Here is a 23,793-nt window from a genome sequence, read left to right on the forward strand (position 1 = left end):
TAATCCCAACACTTTGGGAGGCTGAGGCCAGTGGATTGCCTGAGCCCAGGAGTTTGAGACCAACCTGGGCAACATGGTGAAACTCCATCTCTACTAAAATACAAAAAATTAGGCTGGGTGCGGTGGCTCACGTATGTAATCCCAGCACTTTGGGAAACCGAGGTGGGTGGATCACCTGAGGTCAGGAGTTCGAGACCAGCCTGGCCAACATGGTGAAACCCCGTCTCTACTAAAAATACACATTAGCGGGGCGTTGTGGCAGGCGGTTGTAATCCCAGCTACTCGGGAGGCTGAGGCAGGAGAATCGGTTGAACCTGGGAGGCGGAGGTTGCAGTGAGCCGAGATCGCGCCATTGCACTCCAGCCTGGACAACAAGAGTGAAACTCGGTCTCAAAAAAAAAAAAAAAAAAAGCCGGAAGTGCTCATGCGCGCCTGTAATCCCAGCTACTCGGGAGGCTGAGGCAGGAGAGTCGCTTGAACCCGGGACACGGAGATTGCGGTGAGCTGAGATCTCGCCACTGGACTCCAGCCTGGGCGACAGAGCGAGACTCTGTCTCAATAAAATAAAATAAATAAAAAATTTTAAAAATGAGGTCTGGGTGATTAAACAGTTATACAGGTGGACAGTGATAAAACCCCTGACTCCAGGGTTAGAGAGACCACCCTGGAACCCATTGGCTGGTTGGAGTCGAGATGTTTGACCTTGGGCCCTCTTCTCCTTTCTCCATCTGTCAGATGGGTATAGGATGACTTTCCGTGGGGAGTGCTTGACAGGAGCTAAGAAACAGGTCAGCTATGGCGCTTACTGCCTGCGGGAGCTGCCGCACTTAGAACCACCAGCTGTTATCCCATTTTTATAGATGAGGGCAGAAGAGAAAACGCAGGTGGTTGGGGCCAGGCTGTCTGATCCGGATGGGGGACTTTTTCCTCGGGGCAGGTGAGCGCGCCTGGAGAGGCCCCTGCCCCCGCGCACGCGTCCTGGCGGTTGCCGGGCAACGCGGCCCGGGCCATGGAGGCGTCCTACGAGTCCGAGTCCGAGTCCGAGTCTGAGGCCGGGCCTGGGACTCAGCGGCCCGGGACCGGGACCGTGAGCGCGGCCGTGCGCGAGCACTTGCGGAAGCTGTGTCTGCGGGAGTTCCCGTGCGGTGCCGGCAGCTGGGTGCGGGCGCCGGGGCCGGAACTCTGGGGGCCTGGACCGGCTGCGGGGAGGCACGGGCCCGGGCGAGCGGAGCGGGCTGGTCCCTGGGGCCTGGGATCTGCGCATTTGGGGGGCCACCGACATGGGGGCGGGTGGGGCTTGAGGGTGACGGTGAGGCCCGAGTCGCGGGCACTGCGCGGGGAGGAGAGCGGGGCCCGTCCTGAGCACATCAGCTGACCTGGGCTGGGGCCTCTCCCTGACTTGAAGACGCCAACACCCCAGATTTCCAGTGGGCAGGCTCCTTTTGGGGTGAAAAGCTTTTGTTTTGGGCAAAGAGTTCCACAACTTTTCCCAGCCTCCGAGCATTTAATAAGAGCCTGAGGCAGTGTGAGAGGTGGCTCAGCCTGAAGCCTGCGACCTTGAGTCCAGGAGAAGGGGTTACCCCCCATCCCGCCTCCCTGTCTCCAGAGTCCTAGACCCTTCCCTCCCGTGGCTTCAACCACGAGGGGCACCCAGGTGTGGCCCAGGAAGGCTTACTGCCCAGGCTGGAGCATAGTGACGCGATGTCGACTTACTGCAACCTCCGCCTCCCACCCAAGTAGCGGGGATTACAGGCACCCGCCACCATGCCCGGCTAATTATTGTATTTTTAGTAGAGACAGGATTTCACTATGTTGCCCAGGCTGGTCTCAAACTCCTGACCTCAAGTGATCCACCTGCCTTTTTAAAAGGAATGGCACCTTTTAATTATTTTGTATCTCACCTCATCTGTAGTTATATCCATGGCTAATAATCCATCAAAATTATTGATTATTCACTGTCTAGATTTTTTTTTTTTTTTTTGAGACGGAGTCTCGCTCTGTCACCCAGCCTGGAGTGCAGTGGCGTGATCTCGGCTCACTGCAACCTCCGCCTCCCGGGTTCAAACGATTCTCCTGCCTCAGCCTCCCGAGTAGCTGAGACTACAGTTGCGTGCCACCACGCCCGGCTAATTTTTTGTATTTTTAGTTGAGACGGGGTTTCACCATGTTAGCCAGGATGGCCTCGATCTCTTGACCTCATGATCCGCCTGCCTCAGCCTCCCAAAGTGCTGGGATTACAGGCATGAGCCACCGCACCTGGCCTACTCTCTAGATTTCTAAACTCTATCCCTAATCTTCCAGTTTTATGATCTGTTCTGTTTTGAGAGTTTGGTGTCCTTAAGGGGGCTGTGTCACACCTACAGAAAACCCCTCCTCTGCCACTGCAGAATAAGTCGCGCTTTCTTCCTCAAACTTGGCGAACTTGGAGGGAGCTTGTCCCCAGAGAGGAGGATGTGGTGAGCCCCGGAGAGGAGACGGTGGAGGCCCTGCTGGGCCTGGTCCGCAGCCGCCACTCCCCCTGGGCTCTGCTGAACAACTCGAATGCAGAAGACAGTTTCCTGAGAGAATTGGCCATCCGGAACCCGCTGACGATCACAGACACCTTCTTCTACTCCTACTTCCGGTCCCTGCGGGTAGTAGACAAGAAGGTCAGTGCTGGGCACATGGTAGGTGATGTTAGGGTGGCCGCTCCCCTAAGGGAGGTTGTGGGGAGGGCACCCTTCCCCACAGCGCGTCAGGGATCCTGCTTTCAGGGCTGAAACAAAGGCCAGCCTGCCCTCCATCTGCTTCATCTCCCTGGCTTGTGTGCCAGGCAGGGCCGGCTACTCGGTCAGCCTTGCGTTTCTTCTTCCTTTACCCCTGGAGGCCATCATGGCACAGCTTCCACACCTGAGTTCTGCAGTGGACCCTCCTGGGTCCTAGTAAAGGTTTTGCGAAGGGTCTGTGTTAGTTTTACCTCGTTTAAACCGTGGGGGTCAGGGTAGGGGAAGGTTGGTGTAGTTCTATTTTAATTTGTTACCAAAAAGCATTCTTTGTTTACATCAGTAGCAGAGCCCAGGCTCGGCATGGTGGCTCTCTGGTGCTTGTAATCTCAGCACTTTGGGAGGCTGAGGCAGGAGGATCGTGTGAGTCTAGGTGTTAGAGACCCAGCCTGGGCAACATAGTGGGATCCCACCTCTATAACATTTTTAAATTTAGCCAGGTATGGTGGTGCACGCCTGTAGCCCCAGCTACTCAGAGGCTGAGGCAGGAGAATCACTTGAGCTGGTGCGGTAGAGGCTGCAGTGATCATGATCGCACCGCTGCACTCCAGCCTGGGTGGCAGAATGAGACCCTGTGTCAATCAATTAAGCAAGCAAGCAAACAAGAGTGAGACTCTGTCTCAATAAATAAATAAAGCCAGCAAGCCAGCCCAAAAATTGCCTGGAAACTTGGTCTCAGCCTTCCCAACCCTTGGCTTTCTTTTTCCAGAGCCACTGGGAAGTGACACGGCACTAGGGGACAAATAGGGTGACTGACTGGTAGCAGTTTGCCAGGGACTTTCAGTTTCAGTGCAGAAGGTTTCATGTCCTGGGCAGACTGGTACAGTTGGTGGCCCTGGAGAAGTGAGGCCCCGCTGGGAAGGGCCCCAATGTCTTTGAGGTCACAGGAACTGAGGAGTCACGGATGGGTCACCGCGGCTTCTGGTCGGACCCTGCTCTGGGTGATTCCTGGACACCTTGACTGACTTCAGTGCCCAGAGTTCACTGTGGCTCTGGGGTAGACAGAAAGGAGAGAGGTTCCTGCCCTCGCAGGTGGCTTATGGTCCGACAAAGGACACAGGTCATTGGCCTAGAAATCATGCACCACCTATGGTCAGAGGAAGGATGGAGGTTGGGAGAGGCTCTTGGATCCTGGCAGAGCGATGCAGTGCAGGAACGGCTTCCGGGGAGCAGGGGGTGGGAAGGGAGGGGAAGTAACTCTGATGGAGGAGCCGCTGTCTTCCTAATGTGGACATGGGTTCTGTGCCCGTGCTCCCTCGCCTGCTACAGCCCTCAGCTTCCTCTCCCCTCTTCCAGGTCACCCTGGTGGATAAAGACCTCCTGAAATTTCTAAAGCTGGAGGAGTTGGTACTGAGCGCCAATCGAATCAAGGAGGTGGATGCCACCAATCTGCCCCCCACACTCAAGGTGAAGGAGCCCCGGTCTGTGTTGAGTATTTGGGCCTCCGCTGCCCAGAGGCCTTGCCTTACCCTGCCCCACATAGTGTGGCCAGCATGGGTGGAGGGTAAGGCCCAGCTCCAGGCTTTTAAAATGTAGGTCACTTTCCTAGAACAGTTCAACATAGAATAACCATATGACCCAGTGCTTCCATTCCTAGGTGTATCCATGAAGGAACTGAAGACAGGGATTTAGCCAGATTCTTGTACTCCAGAGTTCAGAGCTGCGTTACTCACAATAGCAGAAGGGTGGACACAACTCAAGTGTCTATAAACAGATGAATGGATAAACAAAAAAATGTGGACAGGCCAGGCGCGGTGGCTCACACCTGTAATCTCAGCACTTTGGGAGGCCAAGGCAGGTGAATCACCTGAGGTCAGGAGTTTGAGACCAGCCTGGCCAACATGGCGAAACCCCATCTCTACTAAAAATACAAAAATTAGCCGGGTGTGGTGGCATGCGCCTGTAGTCCCAGCTACTTGGGAGGCTGAGACAGGAGAATTGCTTGAACCCAGGAGGCAAGGGTTGCAGTGAGCCGAGACTGTGCCACTGCACTCCAGTCTGGGCGACAGAGTGACTCCATCTCAAAGCGGTCTATCTATTCAATAGAATGCTATTCACTCATAGAAAGGAATGAAGTAGGCCTGTAATCCCAGCACTCTGGGAGGCTGAGGTGGGCAGATTGCCTGTTCTCAGGAATTCGAAACCAGCCTGGGCAACCTAGGAATATCCCCTCTACAAAAATACAAAAATTAGCCAGGCGTCGTGGCTGGTGCCTGTAATAGCAGCTACTCAGGAGGCTGAGGCAGGAGAATCGCTTGAACCCAGGAGGCGGAGGTTGCAGTGAGCCAAGATTGTGCCACTGCACTCCAGCCTGGGCAACAGAGCGAGACTCCACCTCAAAATAATAATAAATAAACAATAAATAAATAAAAATTTAAAAAACCCAAACCAACAAGCAAACAACAACAAAAAAAGGTGGGTGAGGCCGTGGATAAGAACTACAAGCAAGGAAGGTTAGCTTTGGATTTATTCCTTATCCATCTAGGGGCCCTTTTGGCCTCCCAGAGACGCATTCCTATGGGTTGAGAAGGTGCCAGATGTTATGCAGCTCCCCCACTGCCAATCCAACATCACCCCCCATTCCAGATGTTGAAGTGTCTTTCACAAAAGGAAAAGAAACTTCCCAAGACCTGCTGCAGGAATCTTTTCTTCCTGGGTTTTTAAAAGGGAGTCGGGGTGGTGCCAGGGAGGCCAGGTGTGAGTAGTTTGTGATTCCTCTACTAAGTTTTGCGGGACAGAGGGGAGGGGCCTGATCCTCAGCGCTGACTTGGGGCCCCATCGTCCCGGGCCTTCCGTGTGGTCTCCCAGGTGCTGGAGCTCTACGGCAATGAGATCAGCAGCATGGAGTGTCTGTGCGCCCGCCCACCCGCCGGCCTGCAGCACTTGGGGTTAGGCCACAACAAACTTCTAGGCCCCTTGGAAAGTCTCTACGTCACCGCTAATCATTGGTAACTCGGGAGCCCAGATGGAAAGCGAGAGGGAGGGATTAAGTATCAGGTTGGGGCGATTCTACCCCGGTGGCTTGAGAACTCAGCTTTGGTCTTTTTTGTAACTCCCAGTTGGCTGCTAAATCCAGACTTATGGTTTATTTCTCTGAATTCCCCTTCAGTGGAATTTTGTAAACAAAAAGCCCGGGGAAGGAGAACAAGAGGTAGTAGGTGTGAGTCAGAGCCTTTGCTTTGGTGCCGTATTTTAATTTTTTAATTTTTTTATCTTTTTTTTAATTTTTTTGAGACAGCATCTCGCTTTGTCGCCCAGGCTGGAGCGCAGTGGCGCCATCTCTGCTCATTGCAAGCTCCGCCTCCCGGGTTCACGCCGTTCTCCTGCCTCAGCCTCCCGAGTAGCTGGGACTACAGGCACCCGCCACCATGCCCGGCTAATTATTTTGTATTTTTAGTAGAGACGGGGTTTCACTGTGTTAGCCAGGATGGTCTCCATCTCCTGACCTCGTGATCCGCCCGTCTCGGCCTCCCAAAGTGCTGGGATTACAGGCGTGAGCCACTGTGCCTGGCCTAATTTTTTTATTTTAATTTTTTATTTTAATTTTTTTTTGAGATGGAGTTTCACTCTGTTGCCCAGGCTAGAGTGCTGTGCGCGATCTCGGCTCACTGCAATCTCCACCTCCCAGGGTCAAGCAATTCTCCTGCCTCAGCCTCCCAAGTAGCGGGTATTACAGGCACCCACCACCACACCTGGCTAATTTTTGTATTTTTAGTAGAGACGGGGTTTCACCATGTTGGCCAGGATGGTCTCGAACTCCTGACCTCAAGTGATCCACTTACTTCGGCCTCCCAAAGTGCTGGGATTACAGGTGTGAGCCACCGCACTTGGCCTGGTGCCGTATTTTAGAGGAGGGTTGCTCACCTTGGGCTCGTTGGCATCGGAACCCCATCACCCTTTGCTGTGGGGCTGTCCTGGGCATGGTAGGATATTGAGCAGCATCCCTGGCCTGCACCCGCAGATGCCAGGAGCACTTCCCCATTAGTTGTGACAAAAAAAAATGTCTCCAGACAGTTTTTGTCTGAGCCTGATGTCCCCTGAGCAGCAAAATCCCCCCAAGCTGAGAACCACCACCCTGGAACCAAGCCCTAGCGCCAGCCGCTCCATCGCTATTGAAGGTTCAGGCTCATTAGGAGCCTGCAGATGGTTCAGCTCCCAGTTGATATTCAACTTGATCTCCTCAGTGGGTGAGCGGTAGAAAACTTAACATCCTGGACCTGAGGGGTAGGAGGGGATCAGAGACCACCCAGAAAAAGCCATCAAAGGAAGCTGGGAGAGGAAGGCTTTGCAAAACATGCTGTGAGAAGTCCCAGGACTTCAGCAGCCCAGCAAGGATGGAAGGGGTAGAACCACCTCCCCTCTCTCCTTCCCCCGAGGAACCTGGAGGGCATGCCCTTCGGGGGTCCAACCCTCTACATGCCTGGAGCGGGCGGACGCAGCAGGGAAGGGAAGCCCCCTCTCTGACCCTGGTTTCCTCTTCCTCCCCTTCTCTTCTGCTCTTAGGGGAAGAGTGAGGCTGGGATTGGGAGATGCTGTGCTGACAGCGGCCGCTTGTGTTTTTCTTCTGTTCTCAGAGCTGAGATCAATTTGCTTTCTAGTTTGTGGCAGCAGGAAATTCACCCTGCCCCTGCCCTGTGTCTTGGTCTGGCCACAGGCCTTGGCCCATGCTCTTTGCAGGCCCCTCCCAGCCCCCTTGCCTCCTGGGGTCCCACCCCAGTCTGGCTTTGAGAAGCCATCTCCTGCTTCTAGACCGCCCAGCCCTCCAGCCTCTGGCTCCCTCCTCCCAGTCCCCAGCATCAACCCCACTCCTGCCCTGTCCACAACTCCCCCACGGTGGCTGTCCCCTGCTGTGCCGTCCAGTCTGCCTGTACTATTTGTGCAGAGCCTCCTAGACGCATGCAGTGCGCGAGGCTCTACGGAAGCTACTGAGAGGTTTGGCCAAGGAGAGGAGCCCCGTGAAGGGAGGTCGGTGGGGGCGTCTCTGTGACTCCAACTGTGAGGGTGGCAGTGCTACGGAGAGTGGAGATGAAGAGCCAGGCACTCGTTCCCGACCCGGGGTTAACTTGGGTCAAGGGTAGGACAGGGGTGCAGGCCGTGGATGGGCAGAATCCTTAGCCCCAGGCCCCCCATCCGTTTTGGCCACAGGCTGCTTGCCCCCTGCTCACCTGGCTTCTTGACCCCCAGACGGTCCTGCTCACCTTCCAGGCCCAACCTCGTCTCCCTGGACCTGGGCTTCAACGACCTGACAGACCTGCAGAGCATGGTCACCAGCCTGAGGACCCTCCGGCACCTGCGACTCCTGGTGCTGCAGGGAAACCCACTGGCCTTGGTGCCCTACTACCGCGGCCTCACCATCGACAGCCTGGCCCAGCTCTGCGTGCTGGACGACATCACCGTGTCTCCCAATGAGAAGCATCTCTTCCGGGGGCTCAGCCTCAATGGCGGTGAGGGTACTGGCATGCAGGGAGGGGGTAGCATGTGACACCCCAGCCTGCGCCTGGCTGTGCCCCGCCCTCCTGGGTCCGTGTACCCGTCTGTCCTGCAACTCCCCATTTGACCCAGACCCTATTCAGGTATAGCCTCTCTTCTGGGTCAGAGCTTTCCACCAGGCTTTGATTCCTGTGATTGGGATTTGGAGACAGAAGTGATAGGGGGAGACCGGGCGCGGTGGCTAACGCCTGTAATCCCAGCATTTTGGGAGGCTGAAGCAGACAGATCGCTTGAAGTCAGGAGTTTGAGACCAGCCTGGCCAACATGGTGAAACCTCGTCTGTACTAAAAATACAAAAATTAGCCAGGCATGGTGGCAAGTGCCTGTAATCCCAGCTACTCAGGAGGCTGAGGCACGAGAATCTTTTGAACCCGGGAGGTGGAGGCTGCAGTGAGCCGAGATGACACCAGTGTGCTCTAGCCTAGGTGACAGAGCAAGACAAAAAAAAAAAAGGTGGTGTGGGAGGATCACTTGAGCCCAGGAGGTGGAGGCTGCAGCGAGCTGTCATCTCACCACTGCACTCTAGCCTGGCGACAGAGCGAGACCCCGTCTCTAAAAAAAATAAAAAGTCAAAACAACCTGTGGGGACTTGGGACAGTTATTTCAATCAGCTTCTTCACCTCCCTGGTGGCTTGAGATCACCCCCTTGTGGTTCATGCCGCAAGGTGCACCGGAGGCTTCTCCAGGTCACTGTGACATGCTAGATAATGCTAAGGTGACCTGCAGAGTAGCCCTTATCACTCCCATATACAGATCAGGAAAACAAGGCTGAAGAGGGGTATAATGACACCTGGGTCACTCCAGGCCAGCTTGCCAGAGCTGTGACATGAACCTGACCGCACCACCAAGGCTCAGCCCTGAGTGCTGGAGAGAATCCAGGGACCCGTGCCTTCCCGGCCCTCTTGCTTTCTATCTGCCAACTTCCATTCCACAGGCCCCCCTGTCCTGTCCATTCCTCCCTGCAGATCTCTTGGCACAGGAGGCGCAGTTTGTGGTGACCATCGGAAACATCAGAGGAGTCCTGGACACCTCTGTCTTAGACCCGGAACCCGGGCCCGAAGGCCCTTTCATCACTTACAACTATTACGTGACCTATGATTTTGTGAAAGATGAAGAAGGCGAAATGAATGAGTCCGCGGGCGTGCTGGCCGAGGTGTGCCCTGGGCTGTCCCTAGGAGTATGGGGGGCTCTTGTGAAGGCTGAACTGCTTTGTGGGCCCCAGGAAAATCCTTTTAATTAATTAATTTATTTATTTATTGAGGCGGAGTCTCGCTCTGTCACCCAGGCTGGAGTGCAATGGCGTAATCTCAGCTCACTGTAACCCCTGCCTCCCGGGTTCAAGCAATTCTCCTGCTTCAGCTCCCCAGTAGCTGGAATTACATGTCCCCACCACTACGCCCAGCTAATTTTTGTATTTTTAGTAGAGATGAGATTTCACCTTGTTGACCAGGCTGGTCTGGAACTCCTGAGCTCAAGTGATCCTCGGCCTCCCAAAGTGCTGGGATTACAGGTGTGAGCCACCACGCTGGCCAAGAAAGATTCTTAATGTGGAATCTGGTGATTCATGCAGGGACCTGGCTTCAGTTCAGCCTCTTTCTTGCAGCTAGAGCAATTTTCAACCATGCACACTCCCCTTGCCCCCTTAAAATCTGAGCCTAACAAGAGAGCTGCCCAGCATTTCATAAGTCAGCCCCTTGTTCCCAGCCCCATTCTGCAATTTATTTCTTTTTTTTTTTTTTTTTTTTGTGACGGAGTCTCGCTCTGTCGCTCAGGCTGGAGTGCAGTGGCGCAATCTCGGCTGACTGCAACCTCCGCCTCTGGGTTCAAGTGGTTCTCCTGCCTCAGCCTCCTGAGTAGCTGGGATTACAGGCTCACGCCACCATACCTGGCTCATTTTTTGTATTTTTAGTAGAGATGGGGTTTCACCATGTTAGCCAGGATGGCCTGGATCTCCTGACCTCGTGATCCGCCTGCCTCGACCTCCCAAAGTACTGGGATTACAGGCGTGAGCCACCGCGCCCAGCCCCATTCTGCAATTTCTACAACTCCTCCCATCTCCCTCCACATCAGAAGAAAACCCGAGGATACCATCCAACCAGGAGAAACCTGTCTCCTCCTCCCACATAGAAGTGGTTCTTGCTTTTACTCTTAATGTAGGTCTTTCAGAAAAGACAAAACTGGGTTTCTAAGAGCCTTCCTGCCTCCTAGCGTGGTGTGTCTGCTCATGCGTGAACCTCATCCAGATGTCGGGAGCTGTGTTACAGACACCCCCGGCATCAGCTGAGCACATCCTGAAGACGGCAGCCTTGGACGAGTTTCTGTCTCTTCCTGCAGATCGTCAAGCCCTCTCCCAGCTTAGAATTATTAGTTGAGGAATCTCCTGAGGAGGTCGTCGAAGACGTCATCGAAGACATTGTTGAAGAGGTTACTGAAGAGGTCGAAGGGTCTCTGGAGTCTGAGGTGGAGGAGTCAGGAGAGTCGGAGCTGTCTGTCATCTCGGGGCCTTCGACCATCTTGCAGACGCCGAGGGCCTCTGCAGAAGAGCTGGCCAAGTTGCGGCTGCGTATAGATCCCCGGCTCTGCCCGTCCCCAGGGTAAGGATGGAAATCTGAACCAGGGCAAGTGGTCAGAGCAGTAGGGTCACGAGCCTAGACCACACTGCGACCTTCCATTAAAAGTCCTGAGGCTGGCGGGGCGCGGTGGCTCACGTCTGTAATCTCGGCACTTTGGGAGGCAGAGGCGGGCGGATCACGAGGTCAGGAGATCAAGACCATCCTGGCTAACACGGTGAAACCCCGTCTCTACTAAAAATACAAAAAAATTAGCCAGGCGTGGTGGTGGGCGCCTGTAATCCCAGCTACGCGGGAGGCTGAGGCAGGAGAATGGCGTGAACCCGGGAGGCGGAGCTTGCAGTGAGCCGAGATCATGCCACTGCGCTCCAGCCCGGCGACAGAGCGAGACTCTGTCTCATAAAAAAAAAAAAAAAAAAAAAAAAAAAAAAGCCCCACTAGGCTGTTAGCTGTGCTGGCGGCATTTAGATTTTGTGTTCAGCCCTCTTCTCTGGAGGGTTCAACTTAGCTAAATCCTTCTACTCTAACCATCTACTCAAAGCACAACTGAGTCCCACTTCCCTGACCAGCCAAGATTTTCGGAATGATTGAATTTCTTTTTTGGCGGGGACAGAGTCTCACTCTGTCACCCAGGCTGGAGTGCAGTGGTGCGATCTCAGCTTACTGCATCCTCCATCTCCCGGATTCAAGCAATTCTTGTGCCTCAGCCTACAGTTGGGACTACAGGCATGTGCTACCATGCCCGGCTAATTTTTATAGTTTTAGTAAAGATGGGGTTTCACCATGTTGACCAGGCTGGTGTCGAGCTCCTGGTCTCAAGTGATCTGCCCGCCTCAGCCTCCCAAAGTGCTGGGATTACAGGCGTCAGCCATCGTGCCCAGCCTGAATTTCTTGAGTCGATCGAGACATGATAAATTAATAGCCCTTTTCATTTCAGCCCTTGGGTGTGAAAACCTTTTTTGGTTTAACATTTTAATCCAGCTAAGATGTATTCTCGCACGTAAAGTGTTGTAAGGATCTTCCATCCTGTATATCATGTTCTTTCTTGCCAGTCTAGCTCCATTCCTTCTCTCTTTTTTGTGCTACTTTTGTTATGAAGATCGTAGAGTAATTGTTATAAATATTAATTTTATTATAAACATAAATATGTTACAGACCCAACAATACATTGTTATAATTACTGCTTTATATAATCCATGTCTTGCAGAGAAGAAAGGAGAGCACAAATATAAAGTTGTTTTTTTTTAAGCTTGTTAACCTTCTTAGTTACCATTTCTGGTTCCTTTCATGTCTTCCATTAGAACTGATTTACTGTTGTGGCTCATGCCTGTAATCCCAGCACTTTGGGAGGCTGAGGTGGACAGATCACTTAAGTTCAGGAGGTCAAGACCAGCCTGACCAACATGGTGAAACACCATCTCTACTAAATACAAAAAATTAGCCAGGAGTGGTGACTAATCCCAGCTGTAATCCCAGCTACTTAGGCTGGGGCAGGAGAATTTCTTGAACCCAGGAGGCAGAGGTTGCAGTGAGCCAGGATTGCACCATTCCACTCCACCCTGGGCAATAAGAAAGAAGCTCCGTCTCAAAAAAAAAAGAAAAGAAAAGAAAAAAGGATTTACTTTCTGGTTTCATTCCCTCCCTTCCTCTTTCTTCCTTTCTCTCTTTCTTTTTTGTGGTGGGGTCTCATGATGTTGACCAAGTTGGTCTTGAACTCCTGATCTCAAGCAATCCTACTGCCTCAGCCTCCCAAAGTGCTGCAATTACAGATGTGGGGCACTATGCCTGGGCTTGGTGTCATTTTCTTACTCCAGTATGCTTCATTCTCACCCCCATTTCCTTCATGTTGTTATGGTCAAATATATTACATTTCTACATGTTATAGCCCAAACTACAATTTTATAGATGTTGTCTTATGCTATTGCATTTTATTCTAATTAGAATCAAGGACGAGAAATATATGACTATACTGTCTTTTGTATTTGCCTACATGATTACCTTTATTGGTGCTCTTTGTTTTTTATGTGAATTTGAATTACCCTCTGGTGTTACTTCCTTTCAGCCTTAAGAACTTCCTTCAGGAAGTTAATGTATTCATGTATTCAACTTCTTTTCATGTTTCGTGTAAGGCAAATCTACTGGCAACAAAGTCAGTTTTTTCTTTCTCTTCATATGTCTTTATTTCACCTGCAATTTTCAAAGATAGTTTTGCTGGGTATAGAATTGTTGGTTGACAGTTTTGGTGTTTTTTTTTTTTTTTTCCCCTGCTACCCCAGAACATTTTTTTTTTTGAGAGGGAGTCTCGCCCTGTTGCCCAGGGTGGAGTGCCGTGGCTGGATCTTGGCTCACTGCAACCTTTGCTTCCTGGGTTCAAGCGATTCTCCTGCCTCAGCCTCCCAAGTAGCTGGGATTACAGGCACCTGCTACCATGCCCAGCTGATTTTTAGTTGAGGTGGGGTTTCACAATGTTGGCCAGGCTGGTCTTGAACTCCTGAGCTCAAGTGGTCCATCCGCCTCAGCCTCCCAAAATGCTGAGATTACAGGTGTGAGCCACCATGCCTGGCCTACCCTAGAACTTTGAATATGTTGCCAGCCTGCCTACTGGCCTCCATTGTTTCTGATGAAAAGTCAGCTGTTCATCTTATTGGGATTCTTTTGTCTGTCATGAGTCATTTTTCTCTTCCTGCTTTCAGGATTTTCACTTTGTCTTTCAGCATTTTTTTTTTTTTTTTTTCCCAAGGCAGAAGAATTTTTCTTAGTACAGAACAAAATGAAAAGTCTCCCATGTCTACCTCTTTCTACACAGACACAGCAACCATCCGATTTCTCAATCTTTTCCCCACCTTTCCCCCCTTTCTATTCCACAAAACCGCCATTGTCTTCATGGCCCGTTCTCAATGAGCTGTTGAGTACACCTCCCAGATGGGGTGGTGGCCGGGCAGAGGAGCTCCTCACTTCCCAGTAGGGGCGGCCGGGCAGAAGCGCCCCTCCCCTCCCGGACAGGGTGGCTGGCCGGGCGGGGGGCTGACCCCCCCCACCTCCCTCCCGGACGGGGCGGCTGGCCGGGCGGGGGGCTGACCCCCCACCTCCCTCCCGGACAGGGCGGCTGGCCGGGCAGAGGGGCTCCTCACTTCCCAGTAGGGGCGGCCGGGCAGAGGTGCCCCTCACTTCCCCGACGGGGCGGCTGGCCCGGCGGGGGGCTGACCCCCCCACCTCCCTCCTGGAGGGGGCGGCTGGCCGGGCAGAGGGGCTCCTCACTTCCCTGTAGGGGCGGCCGGGCAGAGGCGCCCCTCACCTCCCGGACAGGGCGGCTGGCCGGGCGGGGGGCTGATCCCCCCACCTCCCTCCCGGACGGGGCGGCTGGCCGGGCGGGGGGCTGACCCCCCCACCTCCCTCCCGGACGGGGCGGCTGGCCGGGCGGGGGGCTGACCCCCCCACCTCCCTCCCGGACGGGGCGGCTGGCCGGGCGGGGGGCTGACCCCCCCACCTCCCTCCCGGACGGGGCGGCTGGCCGGGCGGGGGGCTGACCCCCCCACCTCCCTCCCGGACGGGGCGGCTGGCCGGGCGGGGGGCTGACCCCCCACCTCCCTCCCGGACGGGGCGGCTGGCCGGGCGGGGGGCTGACACCCCCACCTCCCTCCCGGACGGGGCGGCTGGCCGGGCGGGGGGCTGACCCCCCCACCTCCCTCCCGGACGGGGCGGCTGGCCAGGCAGAGGGGCTCCTCACTTCCCAGAAGGGGCGGCCGGGCAGAGGCGCCCCTCACCTCCCGGATGGGGCGGCTGGCCAGGCGGGGGGCTAACCCCCCCACCTCCCTCCCGGACGGGGCGGCTGGCCGGGCTGGGGGCTGACCCCCCCACCTCCCTCCCAGACAGGGCGGCTGGCCGGGCAGAGGGGCTCCTCACTTCCCAGTAGGGGCGGCCGGGCAGAGGCGCCCCCCCCACCTCCTGGACAGGGCGGCTGGCCGGGCAGGGGGCTGATCCCCCCACCTCCCTCCCGGACGGGGCGGCTGGCCAGGCGGGGGGCTGATCCCCCCACCTCCCTCCCGGACGGGGCGGCTGGCCGGGTGGGGGGCTGACCCCCCCACCTCCCTCCCGGATGGGGCGGCTGGCCGGGAGGGGGGCTGACCCCCCCACCTCCCTCCCGGACGGGGCGGCTGGCCGGGCAGAGGGGCTCCTCACTTCCCAGTAGGGGCGGCCGGGCAGAGGCACCCCTCGCCTCCCGGACGGGGCGGCTGGCCAGGCGGGGGGCTGACCCCCCCACCTCCCTCCCAGATGAGGAGGGAGGACGCTCCTCACTTCTCAGACGGGGTGGCTGCCGGGCGGAGGGGCTCCTCACTTCTCAGATGGGGCGGTTGCCAGGCAGAGGGTCTCCTCACTTCTCAGACAGGGCGGCCGGGCAGAGACACTCCTCACATCCCGGACGGGGCGGCAGGGCAGAGGTGCTCCCCACATCTCAGACGATGGGCGGCCGGGCAGAGACGCTCCTCACTTCCCAGATGTGATGGCGGCCGGGAAGAGGCGCTCCTCACTTCCTAGATGGGATGGCGGCCGGGCAGAGACGCTCCTCACTTTCCAGACTGGGCAGCCAGGCAGAGGGGCTCCTCACATCCCAGACGATGGGCAGTCAGGCGGAGACGCTCCTCACTTCCCAGACGGGGTGGCTGCCAGGCAGAGGCTGCAATCTTGGCACTTAGGGAGGCCAAGGCAGGCGGCTGGGAGGTGGTTGTAGCGAGCCGAGATCACGCCACTGCACTCCAGCCTGGGCGCCATTGAGCACTGAGTTAACGAGACTCCGTCTGCAATCCCGGCACCTCGGGAGGCCGAGGCTGGCGGATCACTCGCGGTTAGGAGCTGGAGACCAGCCCAGCTGACACATCGAAACCCCGTCTCCACCAAAAAAATTCGAAAACCAGTCAGGCGTGGCGGCGCACGCCTGCAATCGCAGGCACTCGGCAGGCTGAGGCAGGAGAATCGGGCAGGGAGGTTGCAGTGAGCTGAGATGGCAGCAGTACCGTCCAGCTTCGGCTCGGCATCAGAGGGAGACCGTGGAAAGAGGGGAGAGGGGAGGGGGGAGAGGGGAGAGGGGAGATGGGGGAGGGGGGAGGGGAGAGGGGAGAGGGGAGAGGGGAGAGGGGAGAGGGAGCTCTATCTACCACACAGTCCTTCTCTGAATCTCTTTTTTTTTTTTGAGACAGTGTCTCCCTCTTCCTGTCTTTCAGCATTTTTACTATGATGTCTCTGGGTGTGGATGTGTTTGCATTTATCCTGCTTGGAGTTTGCCAAGCTTCTTCAATATATAGATGAATGTTTTAAATCAAATTTTGGAAGTTTTCAGCCGTTATCCTTCAAGTATTTTTCTCTGTTCCTTTTTCTATCTCCTCTCCTTCTAGCACTTCTATTATGTGTTCTTCTAGTAGCTCTTCAGAAAACCCAAGGGAAACCTAGAGTGTTTACCAGGGGCCCACCTCCTTGGAGGGCTTTGAACACAAATTTTTGTTCCCCTAGTGCCCATGAGGTTGCCTAAAGTTCTCTTTAGCTTCTCAGCCACCACTTTTGGATTTGGCTCTTGAGCATTAATGTGGCACTAAGCTCATTCTCTTTGACTGTTCCCCTTTGCCCTGATGTTGGCCCTGAAAATTCTCAGTGATTTGGCTCTTCAGCACCTTCAACAGATAATGTTAGTATTGTGTTGAGCTGATATGACTGTTCTCAGCAGGAAGGTTTGTCCAGTATAGTCTAGTCTACCATGTCCTAAAAACAGAATTTCCACATTGATTTTCTAAACATACATTTTATTTTTGCAGTCTAATAGATTTATTTTAAATTGTCTTGAGTTATATTCCTTAGTTTGCTTGTAAGCCTTTATATTTTCCATATGTAATTTCCCAAGTTCAACAATTAGCAAACGCCAGTCATCCACATACCATTTCCAGGTGCAGGTGTGATGCCAGGTATCGGGATTACAAACAACAAATCAGATGGAAAATGGTCTGTTCTAGAGGGCTGGGCACAGTGGCTCATGCCTGTAATCCCAGCACTTTGGGAGGCCAAGGCAGGCAGATCACTTGAGGTCAGGAGTTTGAGATCAGTCTGGCCAACATGGTGAAACCCTGTATCTGCTAAAAATATAAAAAATTATCTGGGCATGGTGGCACATGCCTGTAATCCCAGCTACTCAGGAGGCTGAGGCAGAAGAATCACTGGAACCCGGAAGGTGGAGGTGGCAGTGAGCCGAGATTGCACCACTGCACTCCAGCCTGGGAAGACTCTGTCTCAAAAAAAAAAAAAATTCTGTTCTATTTGGGCACTTACCTTTTCATGAGGGAAATGAACAAACAGTAATTACATATGTTAATGTCACAAGTGGTACGTCAGAGGAAGTACAGGACAAATCTCTGCCCCTAGGATGGGCACATAGACTTAGAAAGTGTGGGAAACACATTCACCCATCCAAACCCAAAGAGCAGACTCAGAGACACGAAGAACAGCGGAAATGAGACTTTTCATGGCAGTTTTGGAAGATCAGGTGTCTGGTAGGCAGGAACACTGGGGCAGTCACGACAGGTCATTTATCTCCTAGTGGGCAAGTCCCTCCCCCAGTTCCTCATTGGTCAAGTACTATTGGGTTACAATCTTCCTGGGTGTCGCCCAAGTATCATTATCCCCTTATAAGGTCATACCCCGTCTCCTTCCCCACTTAAGTTTTGCTCTTGTCGCCCAGGCTAGAGTACAGTGGTGTGATCTTGGCTCACTGCAACCTCTGGCTCCTGGATTCAAGCAATTCTCCTGCCTTAGCCTCTGAAGTAGCTGGGATTACAGACGCACGTCACCACCCCTGGCTAATTTTTTTTGGTATTTTTAGTAGAGACAGAGTTTCACTACGTTGGCCAGGCTGGTCTCGAACTTCTGACCTCAGGTGATCCACCCACCTTAGCCTCTCAAGTGCTGGGATTACAGGTGTGAGCCACCGTGCCTGGCCCCCTTTTATGGGCTGACCCCTCCTCTACATCCTGTTCGCTAAGTGTGACTTTCTAGGTGCCTGAGTCGTGAGGTTCGTCACGTCCGCAAGGTTGGCTGCCAGTACTCAGATTTTTCATGCCTTGAAAATGGACCATTTAAACTGTTTCTCACAGGAGGCATGGTAGAAAGAAGGTTAACTATGGAGGAAGGCAGGGATTGGCAAGAGATAGGGCTGCAGAGAGACAGAGAAAAAGACCCTTTCTCCCAAGGGGAAACTAGTAAGAATTTTTCAAGCAGAGGAGTAATGAGATCAGGTTTCCATTTGAGGAAGATGACTGCAGTGGAGAAGATGACAGTGTGCAGACAGACTTTCAACTCTTCTACTCACTTCTCCGGTAGATTGTTGAGTGCTAACCTTTATGTATTTGTATCATTCATGTACATATGTTATCACTGGTTTGGGGCTTTTTTTCATGCCATTTTTTATTCAGGAGGGTCTAACATTTCTTTAACCTGAGAAGTACAATTTTTCTTTTTCTTTTTTCTTTTTTGAGATGGAGTTTTGCTCTTGTTGCCCAGGCTGGAGTGCAGTGGTGTGCTCTCGGCTCACCACAACCTCCGCCTCCCGGGTTCAAGCAATTCTCCCGCCTCAGCCACTTGAGTAGCTGGAATTACAGGTGCCCACCACCACGCCCGGCTAATTTTTGTATTTTTAGTAGAGACAGGGTTTCACCATGTTGGCCAGGAGAGTTCAAGACCAGAACTCCTGACCTTAAGTGATTCATTCGCCTCAGCCTCCCAGAATGCTGGGATGACAGGCATGAGCCACTGCGACCGGCCGAGATATAGTTAGCATAACGTTCATTTTAAAGCGTATGAGTCGGTGGTTTTTAGTATATTCACAGAGTTGTGCAACCATTACCACAGTCTAATTCCAGAACGTTTCCATCACCCCAGAAAGGTACCCATTAGGCGTCACCTTCGATTCCCCATCCCTTTAGTCCAAGGCAACCATTAAAGTACTTTCTGTCTCTGTGGATTTGCCTGTTCTGGACATTTCATATGGATGGAATCACAAAATACGTAGCCTTTTGTGTCTGGCTTCTTTCACTGAGCATCATATTTTCAAGGTTCATCTGTGGTTGGTGTAATAAGTATCAGTGCTTCATTCCTTTTTTTTTTTTTGAGATGGGGTTTCATTCTTGTCACCCAGGCTGGAGGGCAGTGGTGCGATCTCGGCTCACCGCAACCTCTGCCTCCCAGGTTCAAGCGATTCTCCTGCCTCAGCCTCCCAAGTAGCTGGGATTACAGGCTCCCGCCAGCACACCCGGCTAATTTTTCTGTATTTTTTAGTAGAGATGGGGTTTCACTATGTTGCCCAGGCTGGTTTTGAACTCCTGGCCTCAAGTGATCCGCCCACCTCGGCCTCCCAAAGTGCTGGGATTACAGGCATGAGCCACTGAGCCCGGCCCATATCACTATGTTTCAAACCAGTTATTATTGTCATATGTACTTTCACATTTTTTTTTTTGAGACAGAGTCGCTCTGTCACCAGGCTGGAGTGCAGTGGCGCGATCTCGGCTCACTGCAACCTCCACCTCCCAGGTTCAATGTTCAACTTGGACATACTTTAAATTTGTTGGAGTATATTATTAATTCTCCTTCATGGTGTGATCCAATTGGTAGAACAATTTATGTTAAATCACTTCCTGAGTGGGATGCTGCTTCAGGGTTGCCATGGTGTTCTGAGATTTAGGAAACTCCAGTCGCCTCTGTGTTCTAGCCTGGGGCTAGGCTAGAATTGTTTCAGCTTTTTTTTTTTTTTTTTTTTTTTTTGAGACGGAGTCTTGCTCTGTCACCCAGGCTGGAGTGCACTGTCGCGATCTCAGCTCACTGCAACCTCCACCTCCCAGGTTCAAGCGATTCTCCTCCCTCAGCCTCCTGAGTAGCTGGGACCACGGGCACATGCCACCATGCCTGGCTAATTTTTTGTATTTTTAGTAGAGACAGGGTTTCACTGTGTTAGCCAGCATGGTCTCGATCTCCTGACCTCGTGATCTGCCTGCCTCTGCCTCCCAAAGTGCTGGGATTACAGGCGTGAGTCACCCTGCCCGGCCTCTGCTTTTTTTTTCTCCTGCAGGAGGGTCTCACTTTGTCACCCGGGATCGAGTACAGTGGCATGAACATGGCTCACTGCAGACTTGACTTCCTGGGCTCAAGCAATCCTCCTACCTCAGCCCCCAAAGTAGCTGGAACTACAGCCATGTGCCACCACGCCCAGCTAATGTTTGTATTTTTTGTAGATACGGGGTCTCGATATGTTGCCCAAGCTGCTCTCGAACTCCTTGGTTCAGGCGATCCTCCTGTCTTGGCTTCCCAAAGTGCTGGGATTAGAAGACAGAGCCACCACGCTCAGCCCTTTGCTGAACTTTTAACAAACAACTCTTGCTGCGTTTCGGTTGGTTTCTTTCAGTTGCTCAGGGTGGTCCTGCCTCTGAAGGAGGGCTCCACTCGCCTTTCTTTTGCTGTCTCCTCTGTATCCACACCTTTCTGGCCTTCTGGTCCCCTTGCCCTGCCTGGTGGCAGCTGGACCTCACGTCTCATGCTGTTTGTGGGCTTCGATGCTCATGGTTTCCTCGGATGTCCCCTCACAGTCCTGTCCCGGGTCCCTGGCCACAGCCCCTGGGTGACGGCACCCCCGTCTTCATCCCTCCCTCCCCAAGGACTGTCCTCTTCAGCACCGCCCACAAGCCCTGGGCTGAGGTCATCCCCTGCAGTTACGAGATGCAGCACTCTCTCAGGGACCTGGTCCCACTGAAGGCCTTCCTGCTGGCGGGGACCACCGTGACCATCGTGGAGGAGAAGGTGGGCAGGCGGAGGCAGTGCCCGGCCATCCACAGGCTGCACTTCTGTCCTTGTTCCTGTTCCCATCGGGCTGTCCCCCATGGGAGCCCCACTCCCTGGTTAGATGAGTTCTCAGTGCCATTCCAGAAAGGGTGAGGGAGAGGTGACCCCAGGCAGCCCGCCTGGGCCTCTGCTCACTCGAGGATTCTCTCCTGCCCCTAGATTCTCTCCTGGCCTGTGGTGCTACCTGCTGTTGACAGTCCCCTGTCTGCCAAGAAAGGAAAGGGGGAGAAAGACAAGAAAGGGAAGGAGAAAGACAGGACGGGGAAAGGAGAGAAAGAGCCGGCCAAGGTACCGGGCCTTGGTGCTGAGGAGGGCAGCCTGGCCACACCCTTGCTTCAACTTGTCCCACCCTCCTGTCCTCCCGTCGTCGCAGGAGTGGAAGGTGCCGAAGAAGAAGAAAGAGCCGCCCAAGGAGCTCCGGCAGGACCCCCCCATCCTCCAGGTGCTGGGCCGGGGCCTGGTGATCCTGGAGCCCCTGCTCGCCGGGGAGCCCCTGGTGTCCACCGTGTGCAACTTCGGCGTGGTCCGCACATTGACATCTGACAGGCTGACGTTGGCCAGGGTACAGCCGGGCCCTAGCCACATCCTCCACCTCTGCCTTCGCCCTCCCCATGGGAACCCTGCGGGCAAGCAAGGGCTGTGGGCCCAGGTCACGGGATGGGGAGGAGGTGGTGGGGAGGGCCTTTCCCTGGGGCATGCAGCTGGGCTGCTGGTGCTGCCGCCTGCACAGAGGGTGCCTCCGTGGACTTTGGCCCAGTCAGCAGCCTTCCCTTTGGGGATGGGCTGGGGCAGCCACCCTCACCAGGAGACCCCCGCCTTCCTGGACCTGTCAGAACCTTGGAGGAGGTGGGGCCCCAGAGACACCCCTTCTCTAGTACCTCCCCTCTCCAGTAAGCATCTCGTTTTGTGGTTCTTTCTCTCAGGATTCAAAGAAGATTAAGAAAGTTGCCAAAAAAGGTGAGTGCCGATGGTGGTGACCAAAGGCAGGGGTTGTCAGGAGGACCTGCTGAGGGCCAGCCCTGGGGGAGGCCAAAGGAACCGAAGGGTGGGGAATGGTAGCTTCTGGCCTGGGGAGAGGCCACATCCCCCCTTAGATCCAGTGTTATTATTTCTTCTCTGCAGCCCTCAGACCACAGGGCCTGTGTGGGTGGTGACGCGGGTGGGGAAGGCACCTGTGGTAGAGCCATAGGGGGGCAAGAGCTTGGAGCTGGGGCTGCCTGGGGCTCATCTGGTTCCGAGGTGTCTGCCTCCAGCTTCAGGCCATCGGCCCTTATTTGCTGTAAGAGGGGCCTGGGCTTGTCCTGTGGGGAGCTGGAGAAGCATCTGAAATGGGTGCGTCTCAGGTTTGAGGTTCAGAAAGAACGTCCAGCTGGGAGGGAGAGAAAGGAGACAGGGAGTGCCGTGGGAGGTGGCTGCAAAAAGCACGAGGCCTGATCATAGCAGAGCAACCCATCATACTGAAGCCGAAAAGTGGAAACAGGCCCGACATGGTGGCTCACGCCTGTAATCCCAGCACTTTGGCATGCGGATCACCTGAGGTGAGGAGTTCGAGACCAGCCTAGCCAACATGGCGAAACCCCGTCTCTACTGAAAACACAAAAATTAGCCAGGTGCGGTGGCGGGTGCCTGTAATCCCAGCTACTCAGGAGACTGAGGCAGGAGAGTCGCTTGAACCTGGAAGGCAGAGGTGGCAGTGAGCTGAGATCGCGCCATTTCACGCCAGCCTGAAGAAGTAAACGTTGGAGGGCATATGCTACTGGACTTCAAAACCCATGCCTATATGAACATGTGATTTGTGATACTTATCTGTGGGTTAAGATGGCCTTAAAAAGGTTTTTTTTTTTTTTTATCTCTTTAATGTTTGGCTTAATTGAAGACAGCTGGATTCTTACAGCTACTTCTGCAGTCAACAGCTTGCAATATGTTGCTGTAATTGACGTGCACAAAGAAAATCCAACCTCAGGCCCATAATTGGAAAAGAGGGAGTATTTTAATAGACCTTAAAATAATATAATTTCTTTAATATTACACCAAATTTGACAAGTGGTAATTTCTTAAAGGTTGTTACAATGTGAAAACAATCTATATTGAATTTTTCATAATCAGATTAAAATTCATTAATCTAGTTTGCATTTTGAACGGATATTTTACCATGCACAGTTTGTAACATGCATGAGTTACTTGTAAACTACAGGTTAACCGACTTATGCAGATATTCCAACAGTTGACACCTGTCACTATACATTTTCCAAAGATCACGTTCTTTACTATCACCACCCACATCATTAGAAAGGTCTTTGCGTATTGGAAAATTGGTAAATTCATGGTGGCAGATACAATGTTGTCTCATTTTTAGGGCAAATGTTATACATTTATTGAAATGCTTTCAGTTGTTTCCCCTGAAGTGCTAGAATTACTTCATTTTTAAGAAAATATCTGCAGCTGGGCTCGGTAGTGTATGCCTGTGATCCTAGCACGTTGGGAGGCCTAGGCAGGCGGATCACTTGAGGTCAGGAGTTCGAGACCAGGCTGGCCAACATGGTGAAACCCCGACTCTACTAAAACTACAAAAAATAGCCGGTCGTGGTGACAGGCGCCTGTAATCCCAGCTACTTGGAGGCTGAGGCAGGAGAATCGCTTGAACCTGGGAGGCGGAGGTTGCAGTGAGCCGGGATCATGCCACCGCACTCCAGCCTGGGCGACGGAGCACGACACTGTCTCAAAGCAAAAAGCAGCCAGTCTTGCAACTCAAACAGCTGCGATTTATTAAATGATCTAATTAAATACAATTTAATTTTATTTCTTATTACTGTTAACACCCGAGGACCAAAACTGAGCTCCCGCTGGGACAGGGTCCAGGGCTTGCATATGGGATGGGTCAGGGCGGCCGAGAACGCCAGCCCATCCGTCTCCCGGGGCTCATGCTCGCATTTAAATTTTCTCAGAAAAGCCGAAAGCCGTGATTCCGATCTACGAAGGCGATTACCACCCTGAGCCCCTGACGGTAGAGGTGCAGATCCAGCTGAACCAGTGCCGCTCGGCGGAGGAGGCTCTGCGCATGTTCGCCGTGTAGGGCGTGGGCAGTAAAGGCTGTTCCCACCACT

The 23,793-nt window shown here is 53.6% G+C and overlaps 1 protein-coding gene across 3 annotated transcripts; it reads left to right on the forward strand.

Annotated features, from left to right (window-relative positions):
- Nucleotides 1–963: 963 nt before the first annotated feature.
- On the forward strand, nt 964–23,790 carry LRRC43 (leucine rich repeat containing 43). 3 transcript variants are annotated; one of them, XM_003832348.6, is made up of 12 exons: nt 964–1,159; nt 2,388–2,648; nt 4,059–4,169; nt 5,571–5,710; nt 7,968–8,206; nt 9,218–9,405; nt 10,587–10,846; nt 20,506–20,647; nt 20,849–20,977; nt 21,063–21,251; nt 21,613–21,646; nt 23,635–23,790. In XM_003832348.6, exons 1-12 carry the CDS (start codon nt 1,010–1,012, stop codon nt 23,760–23,762), a joined length of 1,971 nt encoding a protein of 656 aa, XP_003832396.1. In that variant the 5' UTR covers nt 964–1,009; the 3' UTR covers nt 23,763–23,790. The 3 variants fall into 3 exon arrangements, with proteins under 3 accessions (XP_003832396.1, XP_057155529.1, XP_057155530.1); XM_057299546.2 differs by having other exon boundaries at nt 22,033–23,770; XM_057299547.2 differs by lacking the exon at nt 20,506–20,647 and having other exon boundaries at nt 20,849–21,251; nt 22,033–23,770.
- Nucleotides 23,791–23,793: the final 3 nt, after the last annotated feature.

Source organism: Pan paniscus, chromosome 10 (genome assembly GCF_029289425.2).
Source record: "Pan paniscus chromosome 10, NHGRI_mPanPan1-v2.0_pri, whole genome shotgun sequence".
NCBI classification, from domain to species: domain Eukaryota; kingdom Metazoa; phylum Chordata; class Mammalia; order Primates; family Hominidae; genus Pan; species Pan paniscus.